At 41.8% G+C, this 23,689-nt stretch overlaps 1 protein-coding gene across 1 annotated transcript in view; it reads left to right on the plus strand.

The window, feature by feature from the left end:
- Positions 1-23,689, plus strand: part of ALK (ALK receptor tyrosine kinase) — a 561,137-nt gene that overhangs the window by 124,717 nt on the left and 412,731 nt on the right. The window contains exon 2 of the mRNA XM_026649582.2: positions 20,865-20,984. Within this exon, the coding sequence (XP_026505367.1) occupies positions 20,865-20,984 (120 nt within the window). The remainder of the gene's footprint in view (positions 1-20,864; positions 20,985-23,689) is intronic.

The raw sequence follows: 23,689 nt of genomic DNA on the forward strand, positions 1-23,689 counted from the left end.
TGATTTGAAGACATCTAACTTGTCTAAGTAATTTTTGACTTGTTCTTTCCCTATTTTAGACTCTGATCCTACCTCATTTTCACTGGCATTCACTATGTTAGATGTCCAATTGCCACCAACCTTCTTGGTGAAAACTGAAACAAAGAAATCATTAATCACCTCTGCCATTTCCACATTTTCTGTTGTTGTCTTTCCCCCCTCATTGAGTAATGGGCCTACTCTGTTCTTGGTCTTCCTCTTGCTTCTAATGTATTTGTAGAATGTTTTCTTGTTTCCTTTTATGTCCCTAGCTAGTTTGATCTAGTGTTGTGTCTTGGCTTTTCTAATTTTGTCCCTACATACTTGTGTTATTTGTTTATATTCATCCTTTGTAATTTGACCGAGTTTCCACTTTTTATAGGACTCTTTTTTGAGTTTTAGATCATTGACAATCTCCTGAATAAGCTAGGGTGGTCTCTTGCCATACTTGTCTTTCCTATGCAGTGGGATAATTTGCTCTTGTGCCCTCAATAATGTCTCTTTGAAAAACTGCCAACTGTCTTCAGTTGTTTTTCCCCTTAGACTTGCTTCCCATGGGATTTTACCTACCAACTCCCTGAGTTTGCTAAAGTCTGTCTTCTTGAAATCCATTGTCTTTATTGTGCTGTTCTCCCTCCTACCATTCCTTAGAATCATGAACTCTACCATTTCATGATCACTTTCACCCATGCTGCCTTCCACTTTCAAATTCTCAACCGGTTCTTCCCTATTTGTCAAAATAAAATTTAGAATAGTCTCTCCCCTAGTAGCTTTCTCCACCTTCTGTAAGAAAAACAAAATAAAAATATCTGTAGCTCAAGCATGTGTTATAAGCATAGATTCCACCTCCTGTCTTCTTAGTAGTAGTAGTAGTAATAATTAAGGATGGATATACCACTTGGAGAGTTTTTTTTTTTTAAATCACTATATTTATGCACCTGGCCCCCTTTAGCAGCCATGATTAGTTGAGCACAGTTGCAGGCATGGTAAATATGGGGGCTTTAGTTCATTGAAAAATACCTGATGACTCATGCTGTTCTGATGATTATCCTACGCTGTGTGAGCAAGAAGGATTGTGTGCATTGTAAAAAGGTACATTTTCCACATAATGTAGAAGAAAAAGAAAGGAGTAAGGGAGAGAATGCTGTTACTTTGCTTAAGAGAGAAAAATACATAGCAATAACATGGAATACGCTGAAAATGAGTTTAGGAAGGAAAGTAATGAGGAGACAAAGTAATCTTTCAGTCTCCATTTACACAGGTACTGAATGAATCACCTGGGATGAAGTAAAGACTTTTTCCAGACATTCATTCAGGCCAAACCTGAACCTTTTAAAGTCTCTCAAGTCCTGTATTAGAACTGGTAGAATTTTTTTTTCTAAAATACGTATAGGAAAATGAGAACCTTTTTTTCTTTTAAGCTAGGCTTAATGCAGTACTAGAGTGAGTGGGAGAGAGAAACTTTAAAAGGTGAGGTTTGGTCAGGGCTGAAAGTAACTTAAAGGACTTACCGGTACGCTGGAGTCCTGAGCAGGGGCGTGGCCTCAACTGGAAGAGGTGTGGCCTCAACCAGAAGAGGCGGGGCCTTTCAAGATTTAAAGGCCCTGGGGGTCCAGCTGTGGCTGGGAGCCCCAGCGCCTTTAAATCACCCCGGAGCTCCCAGCTGCAGAGGCAGCTGGGAGCCCCGGGGCTCAGGGGCAAATTAAAGGGCCCGGGGCTCCGGCCCCAGCAGAGCTCCAGGCCCTTTAAATCACCGCGGGAGCCCAGCTGCCGGAGCTCCAGCGGGGATTTAAAGGGCCTGGGGCTCCCCGCAGTGGCTGGAGCCCTGGGCCCTTTAAATCACTGCCGCGGAAGCCGGTCCAGTCCGGCACGGTATACTGGCTCTTGCTGGTCCAAGTGAACGTAGAGATATGGGGGGAGGAGGGACTACAGAATGTGCATCTATATCAGTTTAGATGGATATATGATAAAATGTGTTTTTAAAAAAAAAATTTCAACCCTTCCTGATCAGCAACAAGAAGTACTAAAAAGGTCCCATAGAGAATCTGCTCTCCTGGATTTTGAACTTTTTCTTGCAGACCAGAAAGATTCAGATGAACATCTGCATTTGTGGGTGATCATCCCCCCTGAACCTCTGAAACTTTTGAGATTCTTTCACACTCAGTTTGTCAGGAAATGTTCATCTAAACTTTTTTTTTTCTTTTGACCAAAAATCAGTGTGAGGAGGTACATTTTCTATAAGTTTTTCCTGAAAAATTTTTTTTGTTTTGAATAGCTGTGCTCTTGTATCACTCAACTTCAGATCTGCCTTTTTTTTTCTTTTGTATTATAAGTACTTGTTAACAAGTTCCTTGTTTTAAGGAAATTCATAAATGTGGAAGGGGATCAACAGGAACTGGTGTGCTGGTAAAAGGAGTTGCATTAGCATTGGGAGGAAATCATCTGAGCACTATAGGCCCCCCCTAAGGCCCTGATCCAAGAATATAAATGTCTATTTTTATTTGCACAGTACAGAAACTGTGACTGTGCATGCAAATGGCCATTAAACCATCTGTCCATTTCAGTGTACAAATACCCCATGTGCATAGGCACTCATGGTAACTGCACCCACAAGTGTGGGTGTGTGTTCATTCTAGCAAGTCTTCATTTTGAATATAAAAGGTGGTCCTAAATGTTGGGGTTTTTGTTTTGTTTTGTTTTGTTTTGGTTGTAGACATACCATTTTGATCCCATTTTAGAAAAAGATGAAACAAGGGTAAAAGTCCTTTTTTGAGAGAGACTCCAGAAAGGAATAAGCTTTAATCATGGAAATAGCTGTGCTTAATTCAAAGACGCAGACACTGTGTGGTTTGAAGTTAGCAAGCATAACAGATTATTAAGTCTCTGCCAGGATACCTGCTATTTTGTTTCTTTGAAAGTCCACCCTTATAAAATGGGTAGATTATTTGATCTTTCTAGAGGTTATGTAGCTGGATCTCCATTCAGCAAACATTCTCACACATGAGTAACTTCATGCATGTAAATAGTCAGGTGAGTAATTGTGAGCAAATGCAGGATTGGGGCCCTAGTGTGTGATTTAGAGAACAATTCACTAGCTAACATTGGGAAAGTGCTTTGAGATCCTCAGATGAAAGACCTAAATGCCAAGTCTTTTAAGGCCTTACCCAGTGCCCACTGTGAAGTTGGTTGGAAGGACTCCCATTGATATCAGTGGGTTGTAGACAGGGCCGGCTCCAGGGTTTTGGCCACCCCAAGCAGCCAAAACAAACAAAAAAAACCAAACAAAAAAAGCTGCAATCGCGATCTAAAAAAAGCCGCGATCGCGATCTGCGGCGGCAATTCGGCGGGAGGTCCTTCACTCCCAGGCGGAGTGAGGGACCGTCCGCCGAATTGCCGCCGAATACCTGGAACTGCCGCCCCTGTCCGGAACGGCCGCCCCAAGCACCTGCTTGAGAAGCTGGTGCCTGGAGCCGGCCCTGGTTGTAGATTAAGCTGTTAATGAATAATAACATAGTTGGGGATAAAATACTTGCCTGCAATGAGCAGGCGTATACGTGTCCAAAGGCATATGGTCTGTTGGCTATGGATTGTTTAGGTCTCTATTATATTATTACTTAATCCTTCTCTGAATCTATAATTCTTCGAGTGCTTGCTCACATCCATTCCATTCTAGGTGTGTGCGCGCCCACGTGCACCATTGTCGGAATTTTTTGCCTTAGCGGTATCTGTAGGGTTGGCTTTGGAACCTGTTGGAGTCCCGTGCTCATGCGCTGATATGTGAGGACCGCCGGCCCTCAGTCCTTCAAAGCTGCCACACTCTTTTTCCACTGAGAATGTAGTGTAGTAAAAATCATGCCTAGCATGAATAAATGATATGGCTATGTATACTTAAAGGGATGTTGTCACGTCAAATTTGATTTAGGTTTTGTAAAATCACTAGCTTAAAAAAAGCTAGAGACTAACTGATGTGTTTTGAGAAGTCTTAAAAATCCCAGTGGAAAAAAGTTTAAAAATAAAACAAAAATTTCTCTGCACTACTTGTAATCCAAGCACTGCTGCCTTGTACAGCTGCTTGAGAACTGAAAGTGAAGCTGACTGCAAACAAAACTAAATGAACATTATAAGTAATGAAGCTTTAACATTTCTTTCAGTATTTGCCCACAACAGTATTAGTAACGCAATAAAGGAAGTATAGTTTTATGGCTAAGACACTGAACTGGGACTCAGGAGATCTGGTTTTATTCCCAGCTCTGCTATAGACGACTTGTCTGATGGGTTAATCTCCAGGCTGTTTTCCCATCTGTAAAACTGATATATTAACACTATCTTTACTTACAGGCATGTGTGTGGTGCTCAGTTTATATAGTGGTGGGTGATAGATTAATAGATTAAACTCTAATAAAGTCTCCTTTCCTTTAAATAAAAACAAAAAAGGAGGGGGGCGTTGACAGTGGTACAACATTTAATTTTTTTGAATCGTGTAAAACTGGAAGAAAGTGCTTTGAGAAGGTTGGCCAAGAAGGCCAACAGCATATTGGGCTGTATTAGTAGGAGCATTGCCAGCAGATCGAGGGAAGTGATTATTCCCCTCTATTCGGCACTGGTGAGGCCACACCTGGAGTATTGTGTCCAGTTTTGGTCCCCACACTACAGAAGGGATGTGGACAAATTGGAGAGAGTCCAGCAGAGGGCAACAAAAATGATTAGGGGGCTGGGACACACGATTTACGAGGAGAGGCTGAGGGAACTGGGGTTATTTAGTCTGCAGAAGAGAACAGTGAGGGGGGATTTGATAGCAGCCTTCAACTACCTGAAGGGGGGTTGCAAAGAGGATGGAGTTAGGCTGTTCTCAGTGGTGGCAGATGACAAAACAAGAAGGAATGGTCTCAAGTTGCAGTGGGGGAGGTCTAGGTTGGATATTAGGAAACACTATTTCACTAGGACGGTGGTGAAGCACTGGAATGGGTTACCTAGGGAGGTGGTGGAATCTCCATCCTTAGAGGTTTTTAAGGCCCGGCTTGACAAAGCCCTGGCTAGGATGATTTAGTTGGTGTTGGTCCTGCTTTGAGCAGGGGATGTGACTAGATGACCTTCTGAGGTCTCTTCCAACCCTAATATTCCATGATTCTATTATTACAATTTTAAGTGCCATTGGCATGACATGGGGTATGAATCCCAAGATGTTGGGCAGTTTTGTTAAGAAACCAAAAGCACAGATGCTTTTGTGAAGCCTTTTCTCTGGCCTATGTATCAGGCTACAAATGTATGGGTGAAAACCGGGACCCAGCTCCATTGAAGTCGAGGGCAAAACTCCCTTTGACTTCAATGGAGCCAAGATTTCACCTTTATGTGTTTAAAGGTTGGGCCTGGTTAATTTTTTAGTTAATAAGGCAGTTCCTTTATTTAAAAACAAACAAACAAACAAAAACCTTACCATTTTGTCCATGCAGAATAACAGTCTAACCCAAACTGTAGAACTTCTTTTGCTCAGAATGACCTAGTAAATCCTTTCTATCTTTAATTATGATTCTATAACATCTAAAAACTGATGCTAAGTGCTACCTCCTCCAAATTTAGAAATGTTAAACTTGGCTCTCACAGGCTTTCTCTCCTCAAATAATTTAGTGCTGGTGAAAAGGTGCCAGATCAATGAATCTGCCGATTGAGCAGGTACAGAATAGTCAACAGGAGTGCAAGTTTCCCACATTGCCATGCCAGTATATCTCAACATCTACCTGGAGGGTAATCTTTAGTTGAGAGAGGTCTTCAATCTTCATCATTCAGTGCTTGGCCTCTTTGCTGAGATCACCAACAAGGGTGTTAGATGTGGGCCTTTGTCCATTAGGAAGTGTATAGAGATTATTGGTTTATTTAAAAAGGCCATTCAACAAACGTGGAATGGTAACAATTTTCAGCTACTGCTAACTTGGGCTGGATTTGACTCACTGATGTAAGGATGCATATCCCATGACCACTTCCCAGACGCACTATGGAACAAATTCTCAGCTAGCAAAAATCAATGGAAGTTACTGGAGCTATGCTGATTTGGACCAGCTGAGGATCTTTTACTATATTTTTTAAGCCCTTCTTAGACTGAGCTGGGTAGGATACGTGTTCTCTGCTTTATTTTTGGTAGCACCTACAGTGTGCTAGGTGCTCTCCATTCAGCAAAAGACATGATCCCCATTCCAAATTATTCATAATCTAGAGACAGTCAAGTAGAGCTGGTTGAGGAGGAGAAAAAAAATCCACAAAAAAATTTCAAAGAAACAAAATTTCTTTCCATCTAAATTTTCTTTGGGGATGTGGGGGGCAAAATTAAAAAAAATAATCAGAGAAATCCCAAAACCTCTTAATTTGGAAACATTGCCACAATTCTTCATGAGAGTTATAGTTCAGGTGCCTCGTGCTCACATTCTCCTCCATAAGCCAGGCTTCCTGGTTGGACTATATCCTCCCATAATGCACCATGGTCTCCCTTTTTGGAGAGGGGAGGCAGTGCATAATGGGAGTCTCTGGCAATGCATCAGGAGAGATATAGACCTGATGGGAAGCCTGGGTCATACAGGATAATGGGGATATGAGACAACCAAAACAACTCCTCTCATGATACACCATGGCAGCATTTCCAAATGAAAATATTTCAGTTTTGGGGTATTTTGGTTTTTCAATGAAAAAATAACAACAAATGCTTCTATGTAAAGCAGGCACCTTGTTTTATCAAAACCTCAATTTTCAGTTAATTTTTTTTGACAGAAAAGTTTCATCAGCCTTACAAAGAAGTGGGGGGGGGGGAGGGGAATCAACATTTAAGGATAGAGGGGTACAATATATTTGTAGTGTTACAAGCAGTTAATTTAACAGAGTATATTTTAAATAAGATGTGTAAAGTATTCCCAGGTTTCTCATCAGCTTATGGTTGTCAGTCAGTATTGTCTATCATTGTGTGTGCTTCATTCAGTATGTTCCAGTGAACTCCCAAAATCTGTATGCATCTGCTACCGCCCACTAAATGCTACCTGCACATTCCTTCTTTTCAATAACAATCCAGCAAAGATTATCTGACACACAAAGCACTGTTTGTTTGTGCATGTCAGTCTTGTAGAGTATGACACAAAATCATTATAACATAATACATTATTAAACATGTTTTCCAACTGAAAAAGATGAGCTGACAGGCTGTCACTGAACATTTTTTTTCACTTTAGAAAGGTTTGTAAAATTAAGGAATACATCCTGACTGGTGTTATACCCATCCGTGGGTGTAAGTAGAGCTGGCCAACTATTCAGAGCAAATCATTTATCTTGAGAATTTTGTGCTTTTCCTTGTTTTGTGATTTAAGTACAAACAGATCGTGAGTTTAATGATTTTGTTTGCCATTCAGAAGGGTTCGACAGATAATTTATATGAATACATTTCAATCTATGGATTATTCATAATCTCCTCACTCTGACTATTCACTATTGTTCACAGTGTGTGATTGATTGGTCACCTTGATCACATGATATTCTCTCTCTACTGTTATGGACGACTGAAATGTTTATCAACAGGAGGAGAAAAATTGGAGATTTCAAGATGGCAGTGTGAACATCAGGATGAATTAGGCTCTATTTATTTACATATTTGCAAACACACAGTTGTAAGACTTCCACTTTCTGCAAACATTATTGTGATCAGTCATATGGAAAACAGTTATGTATGCCACCAAGTCATCCTCTGCTTTCATTTAAATATGTGAATCATTTTGTAGTATTCCCCAAGGGTGTATTTTGGGAAATTAAAGGAATTAAAGAAGTCACCTGGACTGGAAAACTCGAGGATTTAAACATGGAGGAGGCTTGGAATTTCTTCCAATCAACAATATAAAAACTGCCTGAAATTTGCATCCCAAGAAAAGGGAAAAATGTATGGGGAAAGGCTCCAGACCCAGATGCGTGAATAATGACCTCAAAAAGATTATTAGGAGTAAGCACAGAGGCTATGGGGACTGGAAAAAGGATTGATCAGCAAAGAAAGCCATAACTTGGAAATTAGAAAATGTAGGGATAAAGTGAGAATTGCCAAAAGTTCAGTTGAATTAGCTCTTGCCAAGGAAATTGAAATAAATAGGGGTTTCAGTTATATAAATAAAAAGAGAATAAGGAAGGATGAGGGTGGGCGGCTATGCAGGGTGAATGGCAAGGAGATTGAAGATAATCTAGCTAAGGCTCAAATACTAAATTAATACTTTGTCTTGGTTTTCTATAAGGATGATGATATGGAACATGGGCATGAAGTCGGGAAGGCTGATGGAACTGAGTGTATAGAATGGGATATTACCGCATCCAAAGTTGGGGGGGTGGAGGGGGGGAAGAGTTTAATGCACTCAAATTGTGGGTGAGGGAATAATTTCCTTCCCAGAATACTGAAGTAACTGGCACATGAGATTGCTACTCTGGCAAGAAGGATTTTTAATCTATCTATTCAGGGGTAGTTCCATATAACTGGAGAATAGCTAATGTACCTATATTTTAAAAAGGGGTTGGGGGGACTGATCAAGCAATTATAGACCTGTTACTCTGACCTCAGTAGTATGCAAGGCTTTAGAATGCATTGTGAAGGAAAGAACCATTTAAATTCAAGGAAGTAAAGGGGAAGTAATGTAACATGGTTTTACCGAAGGTAGATCATGCCAGATAAACTTGATTTCCCTCTTTGAGAAAATAACTGATGATCTTTAAATAAGGAAAATGCATTAGATCTAATACACTTGGACTCCTGTAAAGCATTTGACATGGGAAATTATTAGTTAAATTAGAGAAGTGGGGGTTAGTACAAGAATTGTAAGGTGGGCAAGGAACTGGCTAAATGGGAGAAGGCAATGGGTTGTGCTGGAAAATGAATTATCGGATGCGAGGGAGGTTGCGAGTGGAGTTCCTCAAGGATCAGTCTTAACACCAGTCTTATTCAATATTTTTATTAATGACCTTGGCAGAAAAAGTAGGAGTGCGCTAATGAAATTTGCTGATGATACAAGGTTGGGAGGCATCATCAATACAGTGGAGGATGGGAATATTACACAGGAAGGTCTGGATGACCTAAAAGACTGGAGAGACAGAAATGGGATGAAATTCAGTAGTACAAAGTGCAAGGTCATGTACTTAAGGTCTAATAATAAGAATTTCTGCTACAGGCTGGGGGCTCATAGTTGGAAGCGACACAGGACACTGGGTGTATGGGTTGTTCACAGGATGACTGAGCCACCAATGTGCTGTGACTGTGAAAAAAGACAAATATGATCCCAGGATGTATTAGGCGAGGAATATCCAGTAGGGACAGAGAAGTACTCATACCATTGTAAAAGACACTGGTGGGACCTTATTTGGAATACTGTGTACAGTGCTGACCACCCATGTTCAAGAAAGATGAATTCAAACTAGAACAGGTGCAGAGAAGAGCTATTTGAATGATAAGGGGAACAGAGGGCCTATCTTATGAGAGGAGACTAGAAGAGCTTGGCTTGCTTAGTCTAGCAAGAAAAAGGCTGAGGGGGGGGATGTGATTTTGCTCTATAAATACATCAGGAGGGTAAACGCCAGGGAGGGTGAAGAGCTATTTAAGCTGAAGGACAATGGTGAACAAGAGCAAATGCGTGTAAATTGGACATGAACAAATTCAGGCTGGAAATTAGAACCATCAAAGGAGTCAGGTTTTGGAAAAGCCTCCCAAAAGGAGTTGCGGGGGGGGGGGGGGCATAAACAACTTAGTTTTAAGAGAGAGATGGACAAATTTGAGTGTTGTTGTATGATGGGATTGCTTGTGATGGTAGGGGACACTGGGGATCGCTTCTGGTTTTTGTGTTATGTTCCTAAAACTCATACTTCAGGGTTTCTGCCAGCCACCTGGTGCAGTCAGGAAGGGGATTTGAGGGAAAGAGGTGTTGAGGTCACCCTGCAAGTGGTGACAAGGCTGGTGGAAGCCAGAGTGTGACTGGACTGTTGCTAGCTGGCTGCAGCTATACACAGACACTCAGGGTGTGACCTTCATGCTGCTTGAGAGAGGCCCAGGTTGGGAACTACAGCCACAGAGCATTGGGAGACACCCAAGGTTGCAGGACAGGTGATGACACAATCCCTTATTAGTCTGGATTGCACCCTCAAATGTGATAGCCTCCTTCCTCTGAAGCATCAAATATGATTATGGCTGGAGATGGGACAGGGTGGTCATTGGTCTCGTTCGGCACTGTGCATTCTCTCTGTTAGGTGCTTGGTTGACTACTACATGCTCACATGCCTGGGTCTAACTGATCACCTAACTGATATGGAGTTGGGAAGGAATTTCCCCCCCCCCAGGTCAGATTGGGAGTGACCTTTGTGGGGGTTTCGCCTTTGTTTGCAGCTTGAGGGTGCAGGGATTGCCAGGACTATCTGCGTATATCTCACGTAATCATTTCCCTGCAGCTGTAGGGGACTCAGGCATTGGTGCACCTCAGTCTCTCCTACTCTCTTCCTGTAGCACATAATAGTCTAGAGTCCTGTGGGCTGTAATACTTTGGTCTAATTTGTAATATTGGGTTTATGGGTGGGTGTGGTTTGCGATGTGTAGGAGGTCAGACTAAATGATCTGGTGGTCCCTTCTGGCCTTAAACTCTATTACTGTAAGTTGTAGGTGTAGCTAAGAGGGGAATTTGACCCAGAGCATTTAAAATATGACTGGTACACCACTCCAGAAGCCTAAAAAACCAGCTACTTACTAGTATGTCAGCTGGAACTAGCCGGTAACTTGAGGGTGAATACAATATGTAAGTTAGAATTAAGGTGAAACCTAGCTCTTGTCAAATTTGTGTAGCAGGAAACATGATAGTATCTGTATATTCCAAGGCCTAGAGATATTTTGATACCTTAATTTTTTCTCAGTATGTTTTCCACAATGTCCTTGAAACATTCTAAATGTGGAGTCTGGCTGATTCTAGGATCCAAGTTTTATAAGAGCCATTATGATAAATACGTTCTAGCAATCTGAGATAATTACAAACACGGGTAGAGTAATAAGGCAGTATCCACAGGTAGCACTAAGCAGCAGGTATTTCTATGGAGACTTTTATTAACAGTGTGTGTGAAAGAGTGTACATATACCACATAAAAAAATAGCCACAATGTTTTGTTAAAAATTCAAGATTTTAGTGTTGTTCAACATTAAAGAAATATTCTAAACTTTTCCAACTTTCAGTAGCAGATTTAGAGTTAGTGGGGCCTTGTGCTCAGCTTCATTTTTGGGGGCCCCCACCACGGGACCCAGCCAAGAAAAAGAACATTTTCTCTTATCTCCCCCGCCCCCTGTTTTTCATTCTTTTTTTCTTCATCCTCCTCCTATATTATAAGTAATAGGAAGTAAATGAAAATAAAGTGAGGCACCTTGATTGTTTTTGTAGTCTAACTTTTTTTTCACAGACCACTTGAAAGGTGCTGAAGGTCTCGGTGGACCACTTAATGATCTTTCCAAATATTGTTTGTACCATTAGCTAATTATTGTAAATTGCTTTGGATAATAGCGCTTTATAAAAAAAAAATAATAACCTTTCCTCGGTCCTGAATGGAGTTCTCAGACCACAGTGTGAGAATTTCTGGTCTAGATGAAAGCTTGTATTTGCATTATGCTGATGTGAAAAATGTGTAAATATAAAAAGTATAGATGATGCATGAATGGAAAAATAAAAGTAAACTTCCTCTGAAGAAACTTATTCAATTTGAAAAAAAAATTTATTCAGATAGTTTTTTTTTCTACACTTTTTCTTTACAAAATCATCAATTAAGTCATCATAAGTAATATTTTGTAAAGAGGCACTTTCAATTGTCAATATTGCTGAACTTGTCAAATGTTCCTGACTCATCGTATTTCTCAAATAATTTTTAACTGGTTTCAATACAGAAAAAGAAAGTTCACCAGAAGCATTTGTGACAGGTATTGTTAAAGATATTTTCAGAATGGTTTCTACGTTTGAAAAGGTTGCCTGCAAACAGTCATGTACATAGCTATACAAATCAACTGGTGATCTCGAAGCACAGACCTCATCATTTTCGATAAAATGAATGAAATGTTTCACTTCATCTTCAAAAAGATTTATGTCTATGTCCTCTCGGTAGAATTCACTTAATTTCTTATTGTAGTGGCTTTTAGCATTTCCGTCCATACTTCTGTCAAAAAACACGTAAAATAAATCAACAGTTTTCCTTAGAGATTCACCTCTATTCTGCAATTGCACTATTATTGTGTCACAAATAACATTAACTGTCTCAACAATGATCTTCTCTTTCCCTTTTAAATTGATTTCATTGTCTCTAGTTTCGTTGAAAAATAACTTCCTGGGTTTTTTTTACGCTTCTCATCAGATATATCAGAGGAACATATATTTTCTTTTAATGTTAGTGCCTCTGCTTTCACCGAGCTATAGTCATTTCGAACATCCATGACAAAACTTGTAACTGAGGCTAACAATTGTGCAGCATTCAAGAAATTTGTATCAACCTTTTCAGTGATTTGCTGATGGCATTAATTCTTTGAAGTAAACAGTTCCACAAAAGAGTAAAAGCAGCAATATCGTACTTTTCAAATTTTTCTACTAAGGATTTTGCTTCAGTTTTCGCACATGGTTTTTCAGAAATTGATGTGGCTATGTCTAATAAGGTTTTCTTTATAACATCATAGCTCATTTTCAAAGCCAAAACAGCATCTGCACGAGCAGACTACCTGGTGTCACAAATTCTTTTGACCATCAAATGTTTTCCATTTGTCTGCTCCAAGCATGATTATAGAATACTCCACCGATGTGTGGAAACTAGAAAAAAAGGCATACGTGTTTTGAACAAAGTCAAAGTGTAGCTCCCTCACAAGATTCGGCTGCAGCACTGCAGATTAAATTTAAGGAATGGCTGGAACATGGAATGAATAAAGCAGAGGGATTTGCATTGTTCAGTCTTGCCTGTAGACATGAATATTTTCCTGCCATATTTGTGGCATTATCAAAGCTCTGCCCATGACAATTTTTGATATCCAAACCTAAATTTGCAATGATTTCCAAAACAGTTGTCTCTAGACATTCAGAAGTGTGGGATTTTAGTGGGACAAAACAAAGAAATCGTTCTACAACTTCACCATTGCTGGTCACATATCTTAAAATTAATCTTAATTGATCTACATGACTCACATCTGGTGTTGAATCAATTATTATGGAATAGTATTTAGCATCCTTTACTTCATCAGTGAATTGGTTTCTGAGCTGCTCTGCCATTATAGTGATGAATTCATTGTAGGTTTGGTGCGTTAAAAAGTTGGTCTTCCCTGAGCCACAATACTGATAATTTTTCAAATGTTCATTGAGAAAATTGTCAAATTCCCTAAGATATTCAAGGCAGGTTAAAAAAAATTACCTTTTCGATTTGACAATGATGACTCATCGTGTCGTCTTAGAGGTAGTCCCAAAGAAGACAGCAGTTTGACCATGGCAACAATATGTCTCAGCACTTTCCTCCAATAAGAACACTCCTTTTCAGACTGAGCCGAAAACACAGAATCAGTTCTTCCAGATACTTTACACCTTTGAACAAACTTACACGTAGCATTAATATGACCTTTGGAAGTTTCATGATCAGCGATATGTCTTGCAATGTTTCTCCAATTAGAGTGCCTGTCGACAAATGTTTGTTTTCCTTTACTATGGTCAGGGAATAATTTGCAAACATAACAGTAGACTGCCTTGGTATTTCCGAAAAAATCAACCAATTTCTCATTTCTGTCGTCCCATTTTTCTTCATCCTCAGAAAATGGGACTCATGAAGACCTCTAAATTGCTTTTGTCCTCCAACCTCAGACTCTTTTCTCAATTTTTCCAGATTACCTACATTTTATGGTTTATTTACTAAGAAAAAATCAATATCCAATTCAATAAAAAATATCCCATTAAACAGATTTTGGCCATAATGCAATGTCTTCAGGGTAGGTTTCTTCCCTTATTTTGACAAAATTACCAATATTTTGTAGTTCCATTTACACTTCAGAGTCCACTTGTTCAACTTTTGCAGTCGTCCTGGTATCCCCACAACTTGGCAAGTGATCAGATAATTCAGATGTTTCCTCGCCCATAGTTTTTGATGAATGTCCACTATTTAATACTTCAAGCTTTTAAAAATAAGATGACAAACTGTCTTTTTTCTTAGCTTTGTCTTCTTGCTTCGCCTTCACTTTTTTTGTGTTTTTGACTGCCAGGCTCATAGTGTCGCTTCATTATTGCAAAAAAACTGACCTTGATTTTAGGCAGATTTAAAAATGTTTGAAAGAGCAGGGGTATAGTCACAGGTGGGCCTGGGTGGGCCGTGGACCACCCAATTAGGTTTAATGCCAGTGGGCCTGGAAAGTTCTTAATAGTAGGGTGCTGAAAGCCAGCCCCTCTCCCTTCCAGGCACGGGTTCAGACCTGGGCGCGGATCGCAGGGCGGCATCTGGTACCATAGACACAGGAACTACGGGTGCGGGCAGGGCTGCTGACAGAATTGCCAGGCCCTGGGGCAAGGTGGGGGGGCTGGCTCTGGGCCCCCAGAAGGGGCGGGGCCTCAGGTGGAAGGGACAGGGCTGGGGGCCCAGCGCATGAGCAGAGCTGCCATGGAGCTGGAGAAGGAGACAGGAGAGGATACACCAAGATCTCCATGGCCACCAATCTCCATGGCCCAGTGGCCCCACGCTGGCTGGCCCGGAGGAGCGTTCAGAGACCTGTGTGGGCTGAACACCCACCAGAAGGTGAGGGGGTGCACAGTTCCCTCAGCGGGCACCTGAGCGCCCTGCTGCCTCCGCACCCTCATCTCTGCTCACCTCCCCCAGCCAGCCCCCCTGCCTGCGGGCTCTGCACTGGTTCCTGTGGCCAGCCCCATCCCCCGGCCAGCCCCCTGCTTCCCACGAGCTCTGTGCCATCCCCCGGCTCCCCGCCCTCCCCCCGTGGGCTGCGCCCAGCCACCGTTCACCAGGCAGCGGCAAGTGGCGCGAACACGGGCCGAAGGACTCAGGAGAAGAAGGGTGCAGCCAGCAGCCAGAGAGAAGCAGAGGTTTCCCCTTCAAAGCGCCGCTTCTCTTCGGCGGCTGTGTGGCTGCCCTGTGCTCCTCCTGCATCGTCTGGCCCACACTCGCCACCACCCGTACCTCCCGCCTGCTCCCCTGAGGCTGCAGGTGAGCCTCCCTCACTGCTTTCCTGCCCCCCACAGCTTCTGCCCCCACAGTCCCCCCGTGGAGCGGGCTGCCTGAGTGCCTGGCCATGGGGCCCCCTGTTGTTGGGTGGCACCATGCCAGGGCATGGTACATTTCGCAGTAAATCCGCCCCTGCCAACCTTGACAACTCCGCTTAATTTTTTAAAAATGTATTTACTTGTTTTGTCCACCCACCTTTCTTTCTAAAATTGGGGGCGGTGGGTGGGAGAGAGAGTGTGTTTATGTATGTTAAAGGAGGAAGAAAAACAAAAATGGAAAACAAAGTTATAATTTTTCATTTTATTGAATTGGAAAAATAGAATATTTATATTAAAAAGCCATTTTTCATAAAAAAGCGTTGAATGAATAATTTTGAACTGCTGTCTCACTCCCTGTATATATGTATGTTGTTTAAAATATAATGTACATATCATTGCATGTGGACTTATATGATCAAGTCCTGACTTCAGCAAATGTAAACTACGACCCTTTTTAATCCAAACTCTTGGTTAGCTGAATGAAATTCAAATTCCCTTCAAGTGCCCAAAGTCAGAATTTGGCCCTGAAAGCTCCTTTAGGCAGACATGTTAAAGATAGCCAAAGATGCAAACGAAGGATTTGAATGTTTAAACCTCTGTACTGAAATGTGCCTCCTCTCTATAGTTTATTATATCCTGCCAACCTTCTGGCTACTAAAAATGGAGCTGTCAGCTTCCAGTTGCTAATTCATTTATTTATTTAAAAGGTTAGCGTTACTGCTATAAAAAAAGTGATAAAGCACCATGGCACAAGGAACCAGAAAGGATAGTTGGCATGTTGTGTAAGAGTTAGAGGAAGATTCCGGCTCAGATTCTGCTCCCTTAAGGAAGCAAAAACATTTTATTCTGTAAAATGACAGCAAAATAATTTATTTGTGGATTATTCTCGAGAGACTCATAAAAGCATGAGGAATTTGTTTATTTGATTTGTAGGTCTTACTGTAATTACCGTTCAGGACATGAAATACCTTGGAGCTACAATAAAGTAGAAGAGGAAAGGTCTTTCTTTCTCTTGACCTGTGACTCTTACCTGAAATCAAATAATTAATTCCTCATTGAGGAGCATGGCCTCTTGTCTATACAAAAACCTTTTACCCATCATCTTTCTCTGAAGATGACTTAATTGGGAAGGATTCATAACTTCTGATAGAATCTTCTTGCCTTTGTACTAAGGCCAATAATCCAAGCAAAGACCTTGAGATAAAGTTACAGGATTATAAAGAATACAGGGAAGCAAAAACATCACAAGAGTAAGATCAATTGAACTGAATCTCAAGGCTGCGTCTACACTATAATTTTTTTATAAAATCCTGAATTGTTAACATAAGAACGGCCGTACCGGGTCAGACCAAAGGTCCATCTAGCCCAGTATCCTGTCTACGGACAGTGGCCAATGCCAGGTGCCCCAGAGGGAGTGAACCTAACAAGCAATGATCAAGTGATCTCTCTCCTGCCATCCATCTCCATCCTCTGACAAACAGAGGCTAGGGACACCATTCCTTACCCATCCTGGCTAATAGCCATGAATGGACGTAACCACCATGAATTTATCCAGTTCTCTTTTAAACTCTGTTATAGTCCTAGCCTTCACAACCTCCTCAGGCAAGGAGTTCCACAAGTTGACTGTGCGCTGAGTGAAGAAGAACTTCCTTTTATTTGTTTTAAACCTGCTGCCTATTAATTTCATTTGGTGGCCCCTAGTTCTTGTATTATGGGAATAAGTAAATAACTTTTCCTTATCCACTTTCTCCACATCACTCATGATTTTATATACCTCTATCATATCCCCCCTTAGTCTCCTCTTTTCCAAGCTGAAGAGTCCTAGCCTTTTTAATCTCTCCTCATATGGGACCCATTCCAAACCCCTAATCATTTTAGTTGCCCTTTTCTGAACCTTTTCTGGTGCCAGTATATCTTTTTTGAGATGAGGAGACCACATCTGTACGCAGTATTCGAGATGTGGGCGTACCATTGATTTATATAAGGGCAATAATATATTCTCAGTCTTATTCTCTATCCCCTTTTTAATGATTCCTAACATCCTGTTTGCTTTTTTGACCGCCTCTGCACACTGCGTGGACATCTTCAGAGAACTATCCATGATGACTCCAAGATCTTTTTCCTGACTCGTTGTAGCTAAATTAGCCCCCATCATATTGTATGTGTAGTTGGGGTTATTTTTCCCAATGTGCATTACTTTACATTTATCCACATTAAATTTCATTTGCCATTTTGTTGCCCAGTCACTTAGTTTTGTGAGATCTTTTTGAAGTTCATCACAGTCTGCTTTGGTCTTAACTATCTTGAGCAGTTTAGTATCATCTGCAAACTTTGCCACCTCACTGTTTACCCCTTTTTCCAGATCATTTATGAGAACTACCACTGGCGTAACTCTCTTCAGTGTTAGCAATAGTAGAAGAGCTATTGTAGGCAGCGCTCAGGTATTTTTACTACAGTGTCATCTAGCCCTGCTCAGAGACAACTTTAATTCTGACTCCAGAATTTGGATAGGAAAAAACTTATTATACACTTTTGCAGTAAAAGCAAGTGCATTAGTAAGATATATTTCAATCTAGGTGAGGTTGGAGTTAGAGTGGCATGAATCTGAAGAAGGGGATATGTGCAATGGTGGGTTATAACTGACGTGAAGGTGGGGAGTCTGGCAGAATGTTTGGGTGTTAGGATTTTGGGTTGGTAAGGTATAGTTTGCCAAATGAGGTTGGTCTGGGTGTTAACAGCGACTTAACTCTGCTTGTAGGAAATGCAGTTGAGTGACCTTCACTGTAAGAGGGGTGGGTGTAAGAGAGAGAGATGGAGGCCTGCTACAAATTTCAGATCAACATCTGACCTTTTCGAGAATTCAGAGGGGTTCACAACCAAGGTTCTATCTATCTACCATGAACATGTATACAAAAATTGCACTCATTTAGGGCTTTTAGAGATCAAGAGGCCTCAAAGATCTTGTCCTTATGAAGCAGATGATTTGGAAGTAGGATGCTGAATCTCTCCACATTCTGGAGCGTCGATGGATGCTTACCTTATTATGTGACGGGGAGTATTGCCATTTGGTCACCCAGTCCCAAATCAGGTGACACACCCTTATTACATTTATTTGTTTGGCTGTTTGTTTAGTGGAGTCAGCCACTTCAAGAACTTCATTTGTTCAATACAGTAACTCCTCACTTAAAGTCGTCCCGGTTAACGTTGTTTCGTGTTACATTGCTGATCAATTAGAGAACATGCTCATTTAAAGTTACACAGTGCTCCTTATAACGTTGTTTAGCAGCCACCTGCTTTGTTCACGGCTTGCAGAAAGAGCAGCCCATTGGAGATAGCTGGTGGGGGCTTGGAACCAGGGTGGACTGGCAGCCCCCCCATCAGCTCCCCGCTCCCCTAAGTTCCCTGTGCGGCAGCCGCCCAGCAGGCTATCAATTGCCAGCAGTTCAGCTGTCCCTCCCCCTACTGCCATGTGCTGCTCCTGCCCTCTGCCTTGGAGATGCTCCTGGGAGCCCCCTGCTTGCTGTGCAAGGGGGTGGAAAGGAGTGCTAATGTCAGGGTGTCCCCCTTCCCCTTGCTCCTGCCCCCCCCGCTTACCCCATCTCCATGGTGGAGGGGGAGAACACGGGAGGGAGCTTTCTGGCAGCAGAGGCTTTCTCAACTTGCTGATCTACTTAAAAAGGCAATGTACTTAGAGTGGCGTCAGCGTACTTAAAGGGGCAATGCGCATCTCTCTCTCTCTCTCTCTCTCTCTCAGGGTGTGTGTCTCTGTCTGCCATGATGTCTCCCCTCCCTCCATTTGTGCTGCCTTGTAGAGTGTGAGGCTACATTAACAACAATGTGTTAACCCTTGAGGGCTCAGACGAGTGCTAGTTCATCATTTAGCCAGTAAGGCATTCCCTGGGAAATATCCCACCCTCTGCCACCCTCTGACTTCACCACCTCAACCAAGCTTCACAATAGTCATTGCTGTGTACAGTATTAAATTGTTTGTTTAAAATTTATACTATGTGTACACACACACACACACACACACACACACACACACACACACACACAGTATAAATTTTAAACAAACAATTTAATACTGTACACAGCAATGATGAAAAAAATCCCCTTCCTCCCCCCCATTTACATTAATTCTTATGGGGAAATTGGATTCGCTTAACATCGTTTCACGTAAAGTCGCATTTTTCAGGAACATAACTACAATGTTAAGCAAGGAGTTACTGTATATTTTACTTTTAAATTCAGCAATACTAGTCTAATGACAGTAAAATTGTTGAAATAGTCAGACCCTAGCAACAAACAGGACTTTTGTAATGAAATCCGACATTACCACCATGATCAAGTCTCAATGAAGGGCATAAGTCAACCACTAACCACTTGAGGTTAGATAGACACAAGCCCCCTTGCTCCCAGCTGAGTCATTGCATAGTTGTGTATTAAGTTTGTATGTAGGGAGATTACTCTTTTATTTACAGTTAAATATGGGATACTAGACTTGATGGTCCACAGGTCTGATCCACTCTGGCAATATCTATGTTGCTAAATTCCACCCAATAATATATAGTAGTCAGTTATTTTACCGTAAATTCGCAAAGGATCAAGATATAGTTCAGCCATCAAGGAAACTAAACTTTTGTCTACAATTCCAGGACGAGTGACAAAACAATACTGTGTTGAAGCCAGTTTATATCCTAAAAATTATTGTTGCAATCAGTAGAGTTAAAGTTAGCATACATTGTGTCTTTATATGAAAGGCTAGCACTTGATTCTCCTCTTGTTTATGCCATTGTTACTCACAATTTACACCAGTATGAGTGAGATCAGAATCAAGTCCTTGCAATCTTCAGAAAACATAAAAATCTGAATCCCTTGAATTGACCACATTTCTATACCCCTGGAATTCTATTGCACCTGGCAGGCTTGCCTTTTAATTCAGGCACCATTTCTCACATGTGTAGAGTTATCCTGGTTTTGCAAAGTGGATATGGATAAAATTGACCATTGTAACCCATTCTGGTTCATTGTAACAGTCTAAATCCCTGAAGGCTTGTTTCAAACGTTTTAATTTATGCAGCAAAAACTCAGCAAAGCATGAATTCACCTGCTTTATGTGCAGGATTCCCGGTGCAAAAAACAAACACACACACACACACACACTAAGCTTAAAGCACTCTGAGGTCAAAGCAAAGCTTGGAAACACAGAGGGGTAGTGTTGACAATTCTGCTGAGCAACAATACTCATTTTTCATATGTAAAACAACCAATTTATCCTGATTCTCCCTGTGCACATTGATGGGTAAAAGACATCCTTTCAGCCATTGAAACTATTAAATCCTACTATGAATCTGCCTTGGATTGAAACATAACTGTATATAATTTAATTTTCAGTTTCCAATGGATATGGTATTCTTTATGTCCTGTCATAAACAGCTGCTTAGTACTGCAATGTGCTGTTAAACTGTTTCTGTGTTGTACCCAAGAGGTGACTGCATTTCGGCACTTATTACATATAGTCTGGAAAGCACTTTAGGATCCTTCAGCCTGTTATTTATATTACATTTATTTGCATTTATCCTTTTCTTTTATTTAAAGGTATGAGCACTTTGGAATCTCCCACAAATATTCCTTCTCTCCCCCTTGATTTCTCTGCCTGGAATTTAACTTGGGTCATGAAAGACTCTTCCCCTTTCTTCCCTCACAGCGGACAACATGGTAAGTAGGCTTATTCTCTATTCCCATGCAACTTCACATAAATACTGTATCGTGTTAGAAGTTCAAAAAATTAAAATAAGATGGTTCATGTTAAAATAGCCATGTTCCCCCTGCTGTTAGAGAGGGTCTGCACTAGCAGATCAGATTGCTGAGTCATAACCACTACACTTTTAATTTACTTACCTTCATGGTTGGGCCCAAGCCGCTAAACGTGTATCGTGGATTGCAAATGCCTCGAAGTGTGTTTGGAGCTGAGAATGTGTTTGGCCTACTATAAAGATAGGGACCATTTTCAAAATTTGGGTTTGTTACATCACCTTCACTGGGGCAGGATGGGAGTGGAACAGATCTGGGATTATGGTTCAGACTATTCTCTGATATGACCTAATTAATGCTAATGTAAAACCACATTCATACGGTAGAATGATATGCCAGTGTTTTCCTGGTCAGAGCAGGATGGAATAAAGATATATCCAGCATGCAATTCAGTAAAAGGACTGAAGGAGGATATATCCACCACCAGTTTCTCATGAGAAGAGATAAGGTGGAGAGAGGCTAATAAGATTTACTCACCCCAAGCCTGTAATTATCTGCTTGAGGGAAAAGTTTGACCTACCTATATGAAGGAGTTCCATATATCTTCAAATTTATGTTGCAGCCTTTTATGCTGTGCAATATATATTATTTGTACTGGCATACAATATCTGCTTCTAGCTGTTGTAGCTGCGTGACTGATGAGGACGCACCAATTTCATTTTAGAAGGGACAGTAGCAAATCCCTCCCTCTCCCCCCCCAGCTTTCACAGAGGCTTCAAGGAAGATTTCTCATTTATCCTTTATTACTTCATCCTAACCTCTTTACATTTCTCAGAAACATGATTCCAAGAGAAGGGTTTGTTCTAAGAACCTAAAATCATGTGGATTGGTTCCATCTAACGGAATCACATGTAGATAAATGTACTGTATCTAAGTTTTAAATGACTTACAATGGCTTTTGGCTGATTATATAATCTGTCTGGATGAAGTTCTATCAATGCCTAACCCACCATTCTGCAATGAATGGCAGGAAATCGATTGTATATGTTACACAAAGATGATCCCTGCTCAGTGCTCCAGAATTGGCAGAGACAATATTTTCATATGTAACCCTTCTGCCAAGTGGAGCCAGCAGCAAGAAGGGCCGGGTTCAGTATCTAGGGGTTCCTTTTCAACAATACTACACAAAACCAGTTTGAGCCCGAACCCAGTGACCTGGGACAATTACACACCACTCCATGGGCACCTCTAAGAGGCAATACTTCCCCTCTCACAAGCACAGAGTTTGAGTGTAGCAAAAACTTTTAATAAAAGGAGAGAAGTAACTCAGCATTAATTTGGGAAAACCCTGCAACTAGGGTTCATAAACATAAACCATGAGCAAAAGACCCAAGTAATTTGGGCAGTGTCCTTTTCCCCTCAGGTTCTTAAGTCCAACAACCCAAAAGTCCTTTTAATGTGCCCGTCCCACCCCACTCACAGTTTCTGTCCTTGGCCAGTGCAGCCCCAGAGTTCGGAGGTTCATCTGCACAGTTCACCTCCCACCCTGGGTAGAATGCGGGGCAAGGAGGCACATTACATGCATTGTCCTGCTGGCCGATTGCCACTCTGCTCTGGCCCTCTCAGCCAGCCATCCTGCTGGTCGTGTGCTTCCCCACCAGCTGCCCTGCTGGCCACTGGCCGTGCCTCTCCGCCAGCTGCCCTGCTGACCGCTTGCCAAGATGTTTTCAGGGCCAACCACTTAACACGGCTCTCAGTGATTTCAGCTGTTAGTGGGGGAACCTTGCTGGTGCACACTGGGCAGGCTCTTGAAATAGAGACACTGCCCCAAAGTAGGTCTAATACTTAGACCAGGGATCGGCAACCTTTGGCACGCGGCTCGCCAGGGTAAGCACCCAGGCAGGCCGGGCCGGTTTGTTTACCTGCTGCGTCCGCAGGTTCTGCCGATCACGGCTCCCATTGGCCGCAGTTCGCTGCTCCAGGCCAATGGGGGCGGCGGGAAGTCGTGCTTACCCTGGTGGGCCACGTACCAAAGGTTGCTGATCCCTGACTTAGACCTAAGTATCAGTGATTGCAGCTCTGTAGCATGGAACAAGACTCTCAATTGAGTCTAAATTAGCTCTTTTATTATACCGTGCAGAGAAGAAGGGTCAAAGGGTGTCTAGAACCCTTAAACAGGGCCCACAGCACCAGGTACAAGTACCTGTCCTCCCTCCCCGCAACTCATTGGGCTTTGGAACCCATGTCCCCTGCCTAGCAAGTGCCATTCAGTTGAGGGTGAGTCCCTCCATCAGGGTATGCCAGGTACAGTTCTGCTGCCCTTGGTTCACACAACAAGGATAACAACCCTTTATTACTCCTGCCCCAATAACAAGGAGACTGGGGATCCAACACCAGCCACAAGTGATCATTTAGGCAAGCAATCCCATCATGCTGAGCACCTAGGCAGGGAGTGTGTGTCCATGCAAACGAGATCAGCTCCTGAAGTCCTTTTCCACCGCTCCCCACTAGATGTCAGGGGAGAGCTCATTCAGACTCTGCTTACATCTATAATGCTTTATATTTTCAAAGCTCTTAAAAACCTCAACTAGTTTACTGATAGTATTTGAAGATAGTTCTGAATTTGGGTCAAGTATTTCCTATCACTTTCAGGATGTGCGGTTCAGAAG

Source organism: Terrapene carolina, unplaced genomic scaffold (genome assembly GCF_002925995.2).
Source record: "Terrapene carolina triunguis isolate 2854851 unplaced genomic scaffold, T_m_triunguis-2.0 Scaffold85, whole genome shotgun sequence".
Lineage (NCBI taxonomy): Eukaryota > Metazoa > Chordata > Testudines > Emydidae > Terrapene > Terrapene triunguis.